Source organism: Pseudopodoces humilis, chromosome 5 (genome assembly GCF_049639895.1).
Source record: "Pseudopodoces humilis isolate 2021_Gansu_Grassland_sample_001 chromosome 5, ASM4963989v1, whole genome shotgun sequence".
NCBI lineage: Eukaryota > Metazoa > Chordata > Aves > Passeriformes > Paridae > Pseudopodoces > Pseudopodoces humilis.
The window spans coordinates 38,827,384-38,841,565 of NC_142204.1; the positions used below are offsets into that span (position 1 = coordinate 38,827,384).

The following is a 14,182-nucleotide window of genomic DNA, read 5'->3' on the forward strand; positions in this document are numbered from 1 at the left end:
GCTTGTGGTAAATCCAACCACACCTAGACTCCTCTCTGAGGAGTTTAGAAAGCCAGAGGTCATTCTGCACCTTGTGACTCAAAATAGGAAGGTTTCTCTAATAAACTTTGAGGCTCCCACTCCACCCATAACAACATCATATACGCCATTACCTCATGTCTTTTTAGAAACAGTTTCTGGAAATGCAGAGCTATGTTTTTTGTCAAACACTTTATTTTTCTACTTTTTTTTTTAATTCAAAAGTGAAAAAAAACCAAGAAAGTCCCATACAACCCAGAAAGAGGTTTAAAAAATATCCAGGGTTATTTGCAAGTCTCTTTTTCATATTAAGTGTTTCCTCATCTTTTCCTCAAAGAACAGAATATTTGGCAACATTTTAGTTACACTGCCGATAAAAGTAGAAGTAGTAATCAGTAAAGAATATTCCAGCAAAGTAACGGTCTGTTGAGCAGCTAGCAAAACCCTGCAAAAGAAAAATAAAGGAGATTCATATAGGAGCTTCTTTCAGTTCAAATGCTAACTGTCTTTTGCCATGCTGTCATTTGAAAAGCCTTACCGGCACAGCTACGCGGAACGAGTACGCGCTGTCATACAACTTAGCCACGGGGAGAGCCCAAATGTGCTGGCGTCCCTAGGTGATAGATGAGAGACAGGTTAGATAACCTCATTTCATGGGAAACTGGAGAGAAGGATAGACTCTGGAAATATTTAATTGACAAATGCAGTGCAAGGTAATTAGGATACCAAGCCTTGATAGCTACAGTCAAAGTATTTAAAGACCAAGTGCTGACTTTAAACCCTGCAAATGTGGGTTTACTCTGATCAGCTCCACATGGGAACCGGCAGGCATCTGACTCCCAGTGACACTCAGATGGTTCTGAATAACTGGATTCCCTCACTCGTTTTCTAAGCAAATCCCCCAATAAATAGGGATTGTTCCTGATGTGGCAGGTGGTCTGAGAGCTTTAATTTGTAATACTAGCAAATGGCAGCTCTGCTGAGTATGGGACAGCAAGTTTAGCTGTTCTCAGAAGACAGAAAATTTCCTCCATCTATTCTAAAAGTATGGGTAGTGTTTTCAATTAGTATTTCAAAAACAGATACCTGCAAGGTTTCATGTTATATTTTATTATAGTGTTCCACCACGCAAAAGTGAAACAACATATTTTGTACCTGAAATGTTTATGCTACAACAAATAAAACAAAATTCAATCCTCACCTCTCTTTTACCTAATGATCCACAGTAACTTTCTAGCATCTCAACTCCTTCATCTTTCTCTCCTCACTTCACTTTCTAACACATCCTCTCTTCTGGAGATGATATGCTCACATGACAAAACTTAGGTGGGACTGGTGACTCCAAATGATTGCTGTTCTGCCTTTTGGTAGGGAATAAACCTTTACATCCCTAGAAAATTCCTCTTGAAAGAAATCTCTTCAACTAGGCAGCATTTCTATTCTGAGTCACATCAAATCTGAAAGCTCACTGCTGCTGGAGGCTAGTTAGCTTTAGTCTTTTGATGTGGATTTCAGGCTGACACAGGAAATCTATTTGACCAGTTTTGTCAGTAAGCTTCAAGGACAATTCCACATTGTGAAACTCTCTATGTCTGACTTAATTTCAATTCTGCTGAAATTACAGACAGGTCAAAACTTGGAAAATTTGGGCTTTCAGATGACTTTGCCACTGTTACAGAGAAGCCTGAAACTTTTTGCAAAGACATTTGAAAAGTTGAATAAAAAGTCAGCTTAAAGACTGAAGGTATCTCAAGTGCTGTAATTTGACTAAGCACAAAAAAAACCAAAAACAAACAAAACAACCCCCCACCATGTTATGTATGGGAACATAGATCAGAATTCTGAAGAAGACTCTGAAATTATTTCCAAATTCAGGGATGTTTCTCCTACAATGTGTTCAGAAATGCTATTATCATTGCTTCTGCCTTTCCTACTGTTTTAGCCAGAACAAACATTTCCAATCAATCATTGACAAATGGGGGCCTTGAAGGTGTTCTGTATGTCCAGCAAACTTTAAGAGAGTTTAAAACCTTCATCAGTTTACTGGAGGTGTTTAAAGATTTGCAAGACTTGGTCACTAAATATTTTTTTATTGGGAAAAGCTAATGTGTTTTACCAGCTTTTATCCTGATTGAGGCAATCCAGAGAATGACACACATACAACTTTGCTTTTAAAATGAAGAATTTTCCCTAAAGGGATTTATTAGTAAACTCCTGTTTACACAGAAATAAAGCAGAATACAACCATTGTTTCCAGCAAATTCTAGACTTTGAAACTGGAATTCATTACTCATAAGATAATAATGGAAACCATAGAGTAGAGGAGAGTTTGGAGGACTCTCCTAAAGCTCTGAGTGATAAGTTATTCCCATTTCTTATCTCTGGGGTTATATTGAGTTGTAATAGTGACTTCGGCTGAAGCATAATCAAAACTGTCCTTGCAGAGAATCACTGAATAGATTTTTATAAAAGTCAGCAGAAAACTGACTCCAACAAAAAGATTGCATCTCATTATGGTCATGCCAAAGCCAGCCATGACCAGCCATTGACAGACTCAAAGTACCAGCATCAGGATTTCTAGCAGTTCAGGAAAGATCAGAATTTTGCAGCCATTATTTTTATAAAAACAATTCCCAAAAGCCAGGGTATTGCTAAAAAAGTCTTACCTGTGTAGTTTCTTGGAAATCCTTTCTACTGTTTCGGCTTGAAGAATAATGAGGGCAATAATTTCCAAATGCAACTTTGCAGAGAAATATAATTAATGGTTCTGTGGTGCTTCAAGAAACAGAGAAAAATAAGGAGAAACGACTTTATTAAAAATAAAATCATTTGCCCCCAAACCACAAACCAATATTCAAAATAAAGTCATACTCAGTGGAACTCTGAATATGATGTATTAATTCCTACATGGGAGGGCTGTACTATTGGATTATAATGGCATACATTTAAAAGACAAATTTTCAGTGGCTGTAGAAAACAAGCAGACACTTCAGGAGTACTGTTATATTTCATCTTATCTGAAAAAGGCAGATGTTTACAGGGATAACACGGAAGCTCAAAAGACTGGATGAGTCCTTTTTTGCAGAGACAGGAGTCATAAACTGTTGTCAAGCAGATCATTTGGCAGCTGTTCTGGTTATTGCTGGCCTTTCTCAGAATAAAACTCCAAAAGAAAAGAACGTGGTAGAGGTGAGCTTTTGGGGAGAAAATACTTGCTGAAAGGAATAAGTCTGCTTCTTTTCCCTGCTGTAAGTCACAATTTTATGTAATACCAGTAGTTTCTGCACAAGAATCCCCCTTTTACAGGGCTTGGCACGACAGGCCCAAAGAAGGTACTCTCTGTAGTCACCCATGTTATGTTCCTAACAATGTTTCTCTACAACAAAAGAAAACTCAGATCCCTAGGCCAGAGACCACAATCCTGCCAATACACACATACATGTCTGCTCAAATGATTCTTAGGATAGAAGCTTAAGGCTTCTGGATTTCAGTACCTGCAACATTGGGTGAAACTTTCCTTGAGCTGAGAATGGTATTGGGCCCATGCAACAGCAAAGAATCTACCCAAAAGGTCTACATTAACAATTTAGTTGTGCAAAAATTCTTTCCCACTCCTCTGAATAGGACAAATTTGTGTAACAATAGACATCAGCCAAGAATTATCAAATAAAGAACCATGGCTGTCTTTTGTATGTATTTATATTAATTTTAATTGTACTTACTTCATTTCCAGTGAGATTTCTACATCCGTGGGCATATATTTGTTAAGAGGAATAACATAGCTGTAGTTTCCAGAGCTGAAAAAGGTTGCATTAATACACATGGCATTTTGAGATAGACAGTATCTTCACCAAAACATGGAAATTGCATTTAAATTTAAACAGAAGAAAATATAAAAAGGTATAAAAGACTACTGCATGCTAGAGGAAACAACTGTGAGCAGAAGCCAGTCAGGCAGCCAGGCCACATAAATGGTGCTTTATTCCACCATAGCATAATAAAACAATTCACCTACCTGCACTGCAGATTTTTACTACAATAGCGATTGTCAATGCTTTGCTGAGTTTCCAAAATCTGTATGGAATTGATTGTTGTATCAATCCCTAAGAATATTAAGAATAATGGTTTATTCTTGATTATTTCAGAAATTTTAGATACTAGCATAATAAAACTGCAGTTAGTCTACTGCCTTGATTGCCACTACAGGACTTGCTGCAGGTCTAAATCAGCACTCATTTAAAAGAAGCCTCTGGTTGATTACCTTCAGTCTGCCATTGGAGATAAGATCTTTGTTCAGTTTGCAAGGACAAATATCCTAGGAACCTAACATTGCACCATTTTCTTTTGCACAGACATTGAAGGCTACTTTGATGGCAGCTCAAGTAAAACTCAAATGTGTCAATGTTCATTTTAATATATTAGAAGCCATACTCATTCAAGTAACCACTAACTTGAAAAACCTTTTCTTTGTTGAAAGGAATAATACAGAATACAACAAAACTTGTTTCAAATTCTCTGTGGAAGAAAACTACCCAACTTAAATGAAAATTAAAATTTCTTCTTATAATGTTGCCTTGAACTTCCAAGAACTTTTGTTTTTGCAAGAGTTTGGTAATCTACAGATAGATGATGACTATAGCCATGATAACATTACTTTTCCCTTAGGCAGTACCATGTGTCTGAGAGCGCTGTCCAAATCCTTCCTGAACTCTGGCAGCCTTGGTGTCATGACCACTTCTCTGGGGAGCCTGTTCCAGTGCCTGACCAACCTCAGGATGCAGAATCTTTTCCTCATATCCAGCCTAAACCTCCCCTGACACAACTTCATGCTGTTCCCTTGGGTCCTGTCATTGATCACCAGAGCAAAGAGATCAGTGCTGCCCCTTCACTTCCCCTCATGAGGAAGCTGTGGGCCACCAGGAGGTCTCCCCTCAGTGTCCTCTTCTCTAGGCTGAACAAACCAAGAGATCTCAGCTGCTCCTCATACAGCTTCCCCTGCAGACCCTTCACCTGGTCTTACAACATCGTGCAGAAAGCACAAGGAGGACTTGGTTCAGCAAGCCCAAGCCCCTCACATCTGTGCACATTGGGTTTGCGTTTCTGTTCCTCTGGTCTACAGCAACCAATCCCTGCTCTGCAGTTGGTGAGTATAGGGTGACCTGTTCTCTGAGTATAAAATCTCTGTGTGATAGCATATACTTGATTTTCAGAACACAAATATCTACAACTGACAGAAGGAAATTGAGCCACTGTTCCACTCAGAGAAGTAGCACAGGAGAACATTTCCCTATGACACAGCAACTCATTACAACATGTAACATAGTGATGCCTCAGAGGATCTCGTCTGAGATGTGTGCACCCTTGCAAAAAAAGTCAGAAGTGAATGATCTTTTTTTCCAGATCATCCCACTGGGGCAGATCCAGGCAAACTCCTCACCTGCTTTAAGTGCACAGTCTAGATGTCTAAGTCTAGATGTTTTATCATCCACATATTGTCTAGTCTTTAATCAAATATTTATTTTTAAAAAAAACAAGCCTTAAAACAGAGGATCCACATAAACTGAAAACAAGGCATAATCCTGCTCATACTGAATGAATGCCAGAGCATGCTGCTATAACATATGTAGTCAGCAGATACTCATTTTTACATAAAAAAAATCAATATTTGTAGCCCAGGCTGGCTCTGACAGCAGTGCACAGTCACTAAAAGGGGAACCCAAAATCAAGCAAAACTTCCTGTGTCAAGGAACTTCATTTCACCTCTGAAGTGTCAGGATCTGAAGGTAAAGATGGCCCCTTTGAGCAGCTGACATTTTAATCCCTTAGGTGAGATGAGGTAAACCCCAAACACTTCCTTCACACTGTATCATGAGTTTCCTGCACAGAAATATCACACTCATATCCTTAAGCACAAGATTTTAGCCCCTGTCAAGGAAAATACCACTTGTCATTTTATTGTATCTGAAGCCAAGGCTAAAGACTCTCTAGAGAGGGCAGTGAGAATGTCTATAAAAATCTAATGAAGATGTAAGAATAAACTGAAAATTACAGTGAATCACAGGTTTCTTGTGGTCCACAGGAATTAGACTCACACGTGCTAATTCTCAATAGTGATGTATTATAAGTGAAACATCTCTAAATTCCAGAAGCAGAATTCCAAGCCTGAAAGTAGAACTTGAAAGTTATACAAGTAAACGTTTGTGGTTTTTTTTCCATTTAAATATAGTACTTACAGTCATTTCCAAGATCAGGTCTTCCACCAGGTTTTTTGACTAGATCTCGTTTGGGTAACATGTCCCTTTTGTTTCCTGTGAAAGGATGAATGCACAAACATTGCCCAAATTAGCCTTGCACAATTGTAACAGCGAAGTATGAATACAAAACAAGAAGATATTTTGTTAATTATCTCTTGAATAAAGACATGCATAACCATGAGAAATAGCTTTAAAATACAAAGCACCTCCATTCAGAAAAAGATATACACAGCTAAAATAAGTTTGCAGGTAACAAGAAACAAGTGTTTGAAATCTACAGAATATCAAAAACATTCCCAAAACGTAGCCTAATAGAAAAGATTTCATCACACACAGAGAATATCACCAATTTCTATAACAGAGAGCCAAGCTGAAAGTAAATATGCAGCCAGGCACTTCAGCACAAACCTGACCATAAAGCCACATCTTTCTTATTAGTGAGAAAATGCAATGAGCATTAAAGCCATGGAAGCAGGGAGAAGAAAAGGCCCAAATGCTGAAGGGTATTCACATTCCTCAGTTCCACAGAAATCAGTGGAATTTCAAAAGCCTAAATCCTCTAGAGAAATCAGTTAAAAGAAAGTATGAGGAAAAAAAGTCACATTAAGCTAGATGACATAAAGATATGTTGAATCTTTGTTTAAAAAATTTTCTCTTGCTTATGAATGCTTGTGTTTCTACTTGAAGTTTCTGCATGGCCTTTTCATGAATAAATCTGGGATGCAAAGGATTAGGAGCTACAATGAATGCACTCTGTAGTAGTCTGCACCCACTGAATTCAGGTATCACATTGTGGAACAGAAAAAGGTCTGTAATAACTCCTAAATTAGTATTTAATTTAACTGAAATTTTAAACAGTTCTACCTCTCCATGAATCAGACTAACCAGCTGATTCTAATCCACTTTTTATCTTGATAATTCCCCATATTTAACTCTAAGCTTTTTGTTCTGAAAACATTTTACTTTTCATTTATCTTGGCTACAGCTACAGTAAACAGCTTGTTGGTTTTTCTCCTGTTTGGATTTCATATTGACATTGTTACCCTCCATCTAGGTATTCATTATATTCAGGTTCATTAAACTTGTGCAGAACTGAAATCTATCAGTAGCTTGTGTACTGTGCTGATTTTTCACTCTTGGATCCACTCTTAATGCTATTTGGAGCATAAGACCGAGAGAAGGTAATGCTTTGTGTTTATTCTTATCTTCTTTTTCCACCTAATATCAGAAGCAGCCAGCTGAGGATAGAAGGTTTTCACATTTCATTTTTACCCATCTACAATTCCTTCCTTTATAAATGAGATTCATGTCTTCTTAATTAATCAACACTCTTTCAGGCTTCAGAGCAGTACAAATTACTCAGGTATGACTTCTACTGAGCTCTATCTGCCACGGGGCTTACTGCAGCACTGATCACAAGAATCACAAGGAACACTCACATACAGCTTGTCTGCAGAGTCAAGAATGGCCAGTGGGTGAGTCCCACTGAAACAGTTCATGCTGAGAGTGTCACAGCAATTCGTAATGCCTGCCCTGGCAGACATTTGTACTTCAGAGGCTGAACTGCATCCATCCCTGTTTTACTTCACTCTGTCAATTGTGCTGCGAGAATTGTTCCCAAGGCCAAGATAGGAAGAGTGTGAATGCTGGTTTAGTAACATTAATACTTGCTTCCAGACACTGCAAGTGTTAAGGACTGGCAAAGAGGAATACAGATTCCCACAACTTATGCATACCTTTATGCATTAATCCTTTCTTATAAATATTATAAAATTTGTAAACAATGCATCTTCTCATACACTACACATACAACATCTGGCAGACAATATCAGGAAAAGAATTCATTCCAGTTAAAATATTTTATTTTATGTCTTCAAATAATACTACTCAAACCCCCTTGAAGTAAAACATTACTCTTAAATCAGAGATTTAAGTGTAAGCTTTATGTTTTCAGGCAGTTGGTATTCTGTCTCTGCCTATGGAAAAGATACAGTACCACCACATTGTGACACAATTCAGTTTTTTGGGTTTTTTTACATCTGTTAATTCATTCTCTACTATCCCTAATCAACTCCCATCCAACTGTAGCCAAAGGTTAATTAAAGCGATTAGTGACTTTCCAAATCCACATCAAATAATTTACCAATAATGGCCAGGAAGAAAAGTGACACCAGACAAAACATCTTAGGGCTCTAAATTCTTAAGGGTAACCAGGCCGGATTTTTCAAAAACATATTGACTGTAGTGATGATTAGTTATATCAAGATTTTTTAAATCCTCTGGACTAAGGTCTTTTGTAGAAAGCTAACTACCTTTAAAGATTCTTGTCCCTTCCCCCACACTTTCCATACAATCTGTGCTCAGATTATAAATAATTAAATTTGCAACTTACGTTTTTCCTTTACATTGTTTCTTTCGTAACTTAGAGCTTTGACTTTTGGCTGATGAATTGGGCAACAGTAGACCTTGTCACAAGGCAAAATGTCACAGAAATTCACTTCAGGGATCCTGCTGATGGGCTGTGTGCTCTGAGAAACTGTGCTTTCCCTCTGCACTGCTAAAGAAAAAAAAAAAATTCTTACAAATGCTGTGTACTGGCATTTTATAATAGCCATATTATATACACATATAATGTGTATGCAGATCAGCAGAGACACAGTACCTGCTGTGGTGGTAGTGGGAGAGACTAGAACAGAACTTGTGGTACTGCTGATGAAGAAAAACAATTCATTAAGAAACGGACATTAGAGTTGAGGACCAAAACAAATTGATCCACAGTCTATTACTGGTTCTACCAATTTGAATTCACTAATGGTACTTTAACTACTTGCCTGTAAAATGGATGTTTTTCAAAACGGCTGTCATGAATGTTAAGTAAATACAGGCTCCATATTGTCAAAGCACTGTAGAAAGAGAATTGTTCTGTATATTTACATCCATCTTTTGTGCAACACAATATGAATAATACCTTGACAGTGTTGTGTTGAAATGCAATCATGCAAGTGTTAACAATCTGATCACTTTCCCTTTAGTGGGAAAAATTTCAGTTGAATTTAATGGGGTTAAGATCAGATATATATATATATATAGATAGATAGATAGATATATAGATATATATATACATATACATATATATATATACAGTATTGTGCTCATATACTTGTATTCAACACAAAATACAGCCAGTTTCCAACCTAAATACTTTGAACTGGTGGTGTGATTCTACTCAGGACACAAAGAGATTGTAAGCCACAGGTTTTTGGAGACAGAAAATGGCAATCTCAGAAGTCCAGAGCATACTTTCCACAAATCCAATGTCACAAGTTAAACTTTCAGTCACATAATTGCCTACCAAGCGGGAACAAGTTCAGCTTCACTTCACACAACAGAATCACTCTGTACATTGGAAATTGTACTTAGACACAGAACAATTGGATAAAACACGCAGAATCCAGTTTTGCAGCTGTAGTGCACTAAGGTGCACCCTATATTGTGACATGGAGAGAGATCAGCTGTGTGTCCATCACGAGAGTACCTTACTTTTATACAATGGTTTCAACTTTACAATATTGCCAGGAATATTAATTGTTCATTTTAATACATTGGGTTCTTCAAGTAGGAAGGGAAAAGGAGAAGAAGAAGTGCTATATTCTTTCAGATAAATAGAAAGGGGAAGGGAGAAGTCAAATTGTTGTTAATTGTTACCATAGTGCCATAATAGCAATCAAAGCTATTATAGTCACCCAGAAAATCTTCACAGAGCAAGAGTCTTTGGTCTTCGACAAACAAACCTAGGGTAAAAAAAAAGTTTGGTTAGTTCAAGTGTCACATATCTAAGCAACTACTAGTAGATTAAGAAATACTACACTAGGTTGACTTTACCTCACCCTTGTTTCTTTCATGGTCACCCTTATATAGGGGCCAACATCTACACATTAAAACTTCAGTAATTGAAAGGTCCCTAAGACTGTGAGTGCACTGTGCATTGTTGATAGCGTGGGGGCACCAACATTACAGAAGAAGAAAGGATAGATAAAAATAACAGTTCCTTGTCCTTTCTTCCTGCTGTTTTTTCATACTTTTGAAGTATTTCAAAATCAAATTAAGAACTCAGTAAGTGTCCAGAACTAAAAGCTCAACAGCTTTCAGTATGTGCACAGACCATGTTAAAGCAGGACGGCTATAAATACAGAAGAAAGGCACTTTCCAAACAAGTAAGATAATCTTAGATGATGGAGCAATTTGACTGTCATTATGGTACAAAGTACATTTGACCTATTATTTTCTCTTGCTCTTTGGCACTGGCAAAAGCAAGGTAGGCAAATCAGCATTGGTTCATCTTAAAGAACAGGGCTTGGCAGCCTAGGGAGACAGTCTTGAAAAAGGTCAATATATGTATTTCCTCACTCATATGATCCCCTTTGAAAAGGGGTATCCACTTCCTAAACCACAATACAGGCCAGAGAAAGTGAAAGCAAATCACAGTGAAAGACTCAGACAAGGATTTAATTTCACTCACCTTCCTGGATTTTTGTGGGACTGATTTTATTGATGGCAAGAGACTATTAGCTTGACTATACCTGCTGTAAGAGACAAGATTTCTTTAACATTCAAATGCTTCAGCAACTAATTAATGAAGAAAAGACATTTTTAATGTCACTTGCTTTAGCAATTTTAACATTTACAAAAGGAAAGGCAGAAGTGTCAGATTCATTTCAAGGACAAAGGTCTCCAGTAAACTCATTCAGGAGAATGTTCTTAAATGCTACATTTGATTTTGAAGAAAACCTGGGGAAATTGCTTAGAAACAGGAAACGCTCATCACTTCAGTGAAGCACCAATAAAGATTCTTTCTTGCAGAAGAAGCTCTGCAGATTTGCCTTAGAAGCAATTTCCAAGTCCCAGAGCTGTAACAGAACATAATCTACCATTTACTTTATGCCATAGAAGCAATTACAAAAATCACTGTAATTTATCAGCCATTTCAAACATTAATTTTGTCAGTGACTAAAAAAAATATGAGAAATTTGGGGTCTTTTGCACAACTTAAATACTGGAAAGTAGCTTGTCAATATTGTCAAGCAAAATCAATTTTCACTTCTATCACAGAGATCACTTTAACAATTTGTGGGGCAACTATTAGAGAACATCCCAGCCAGAGGTACCTGACTTTGCTCTCTTCACTGACTGTTGACTTTAAACTGTTCATCCGTTTCAGCCTGGCCAGCTTCCTATTCCACTGTTCCAATTCTTCTATTCTGACTTCAAGATTGTTAGTTAGTTTACAAAGCTGCTTTACAGCACCAACATTCTCCATAAAGATCTGATCCTGAGAAGAAAACAATGACAACATTATATACACAGTATATTCATCAAGCAGATGTAACAAGCAGAAATAAGTGCAGAATTCACCTATATAAACATAAGTCATCTCACTGTAGATATATGTCACTCATGTATGCCCATAAAACCCTTTTGCTAGACATTCATTTTCAGTAAATTGAAAATGAGGACTTGCAGAAAAATTTGAAGACGCTAAAAGGCTTTTTGCACCAAGAATTTAAACTGTATTTTACCTTCATATTGTTTTGAAACCTTAACACTGTTCCAACAGGTCTCTACCACCTGATTTTTAATGCTGCAGCTGAACATACATTTTAGAATCCCTTAGCAAAATGTACATCCAACCGTCTCCCTAGAGGCATTAGATAGGCTCAGACAAACCAGAGATTCTATCCATGTCATACACATAAAGTTAATCACACAGAGATAAGTGAGACAGATTAAAAACCAAACCAGATATCAAGCTGTGATTATATAATATTTTGCTCTCCTCTTCAGCCTCTCCAGTCTCTTACAGGATTCTTGTAGGTTCTAATAATATGATCATCTCTGCAACTAAAATAGTTCAGATACCCTCCATTTACTCCTTCTGGATATTTTACAAAGGAAAAGCCTCCTATTCTCCTACCCCTGCTTATCATCTATGTATCAGTCTGCTGCTGGAAAAGCCCTCAGTATAACCATCCAGGCAGTATTTTATCCATTTCTGAGTGAAAAATAGTTACTGATCCACTGCAGGAACACAGTGGAAGAGTACTTTGTTTGCTATGTTTGAAAGAATGGCTTTCTCATACTAATGTACAGACTGATGTCATTGGATGAAGCTATTACTGCAGTTAATGTTGCTAAGTGTTCCAGTCTAGTCAAGTTACCAGAAGTAAGGTAAAAGCAGTTTTCCCTATCATCATGTAAAAGCCATGCATACCCTTCTTTTAAAGGCAACTGCATTCCACAAAACCAGACAGCATTTAATGTAATCAGAATCAGAGCACATTTTCAGTGGCAAGTCACAAGCTTCCCTACTGCCAGAATACCAACAGCCCATTTAAATAAAAAGTGACTTCAAAATGCTCTCTTGTACCTAGAACTGTGAAATCACTTACATGGACACTTGTCACATGAATGACATGTAGCAGCTTCCCTTTCCATTGTCTTAAAATCAAGCATGAATTGCTTCTAGGTGGCTTCAACTAGCTGACAAAATTGCTCTTCTCAGAAAATGAAGGAATACTCTATTTGAGGGGAAGAAAATTGATCAGAGTTTTACTGCCCCTCTAGTGACAAAGTACTGAACACAGTGTGACTGAGAAGAAGATTCTAACTCAAACAAATTGCACATAGCTGAGACATTTCTCTAGAAAGTATCAGAGCCAAGTTCAAACATGTAATGCAATCAATTAATTCAACAGCTCCAAACTGACAGAGGCACAGCACCAGCCAACACCCTACTTATCTGGAAATAAACTTGGAATATGAGGTAACAAAGTTCAAGGTCTCGTCACTTGCTAAACTGAATGAAAAAATTTACTGGCCTTTTACTATTCAAGCTGCTGAGCTATTCTGGAGCTGGGAGCTCCAGAAACTTAAATCAGATGTTCCAACTGAACAAGACATGTTCCAAATCTCTGAATTCAACGTACATCTTAAACTGTTAGACACAGATCTCTCCTGATCCTGTCACCCCAAAGGTCATGGAATTGACATTCGTATGCTCTGTCACAAGCGTTAGGAGAAAGAGGACAAAGCACAGATCTATCTGACCATATTAAAACACCAAAGTGCCTGTGAAGTAATCCCAGATCCAGGTCTAGACAAGTAGTCAAGAAAACGCTAAGCAGCAAAAGAAGCCATTGCTGTGACAGCCCATTCCTGCTTGGGCCACATACACAACAGAATCACACCCTGCAGGGTTGAGTAGAAGGAAGGCATTCTCCATTTTTATGTCACGTCCCTGGAAGACATCCTGGCAAGCACCCTCCAGGGACCCAAGGTACAGAGAAGAAAGGGAACATGATGGGCCCAAACAGCAGTGCTGTGAGGCACTGTCAGAGATGGCATTTTGTGTGATATTTCAGCAAGGAAAACATAGGAATAAAAAGCTCAATTCTCCAACCTAAACTTCTGTCAGACAAAAAACTGAACTATGCCAAAGAAATTTTGGAGGCATTCAGAAATGCAAATGATGCTACAGCTGTCATACAATATAATAGGAAGGCCCAAAGGGCAAAACTAACCTGGAGTCACCTACCACTACTGCACTTCTACTAGCATCTAGAAATCAGCTACAGGCTGGAACACTGACCAAATACAGCAAATTTTCTAAAAGTCACCTTTTCAACAGTATCTCCAGAAGTGCTCTTTCCATAGCTTTATTTGAGGTATCTAATTCATACTTCTTTTATATAGAATACAACCTAGAAGATTTAACCTATGAATTTAAATTATTTATAGCCTATCAAAAGATGACAAGTGAAATAAAATATTTTTATAGACATTTTCTCCAAGTTTGGTGCTGTAACCTTGTGTTTTCTATAGAATAATGAAAGAATGCATTATGATAATGAATG

The 14,182-nt window shown here is 37.6% G+C and overlaps 1 protein-coding gene across 1 annotated transcript in view; it reads right to left on the reverse strand.

Annotated features, from left to right (window-relative positions):
• Nucleotides 1-343: 343 nt before the first annotated feature.
• MYRFL (myelin regulatory factor like) overlaps nt 344-14,182 on the reverse strand; it is a 37,607-nt gene continuing 23,768 nt past the window's right edge. The window contains exons 14-25 of the mRNA XM_014248886.2: nt 11,438-11,601; nt 10,792-10,855; nt 9,978-10,063; nt 9,104-9,175; nt 8,935-8,981; nt 8,665-8,829; nt 6,252-6,326; nt 4,034-4,121; nt 3,741-3,815; nt 2,685-2,793; nt 557-631; nt 344-463 (exon numbers count right to left, since the gene is read on the reverse strand). Coding sequence (XP_014104361.2) covers nt 377-463; nt 557-631; nt 2,685-2,793; nt 3,741-3,815; nt 4,034-4,121; nt 6,252-6,326; nt 8,665-8,829; nt 8,935-8,981; nt 9,104-9,175; nt 9,978-10,063; nt 10,792-10,855; nt 11,438-11,601 — 1,107 coding nt within the window. The 3' untranslated portion in view covers nt 344-376. The remainder of the gene's footprint in view (nt 464-556; nt 632-2,684; nt 2,794-3,740; nt 3,816-4,033; nt 4,122-6,251; nt 6,327-8,664; nt 8,830-8,934; nt 8,982-9,103; nt 9,176-9,977; nt 10,064-10,791; nt 10,856-11,437; nt 11,602-14,182) is intronic.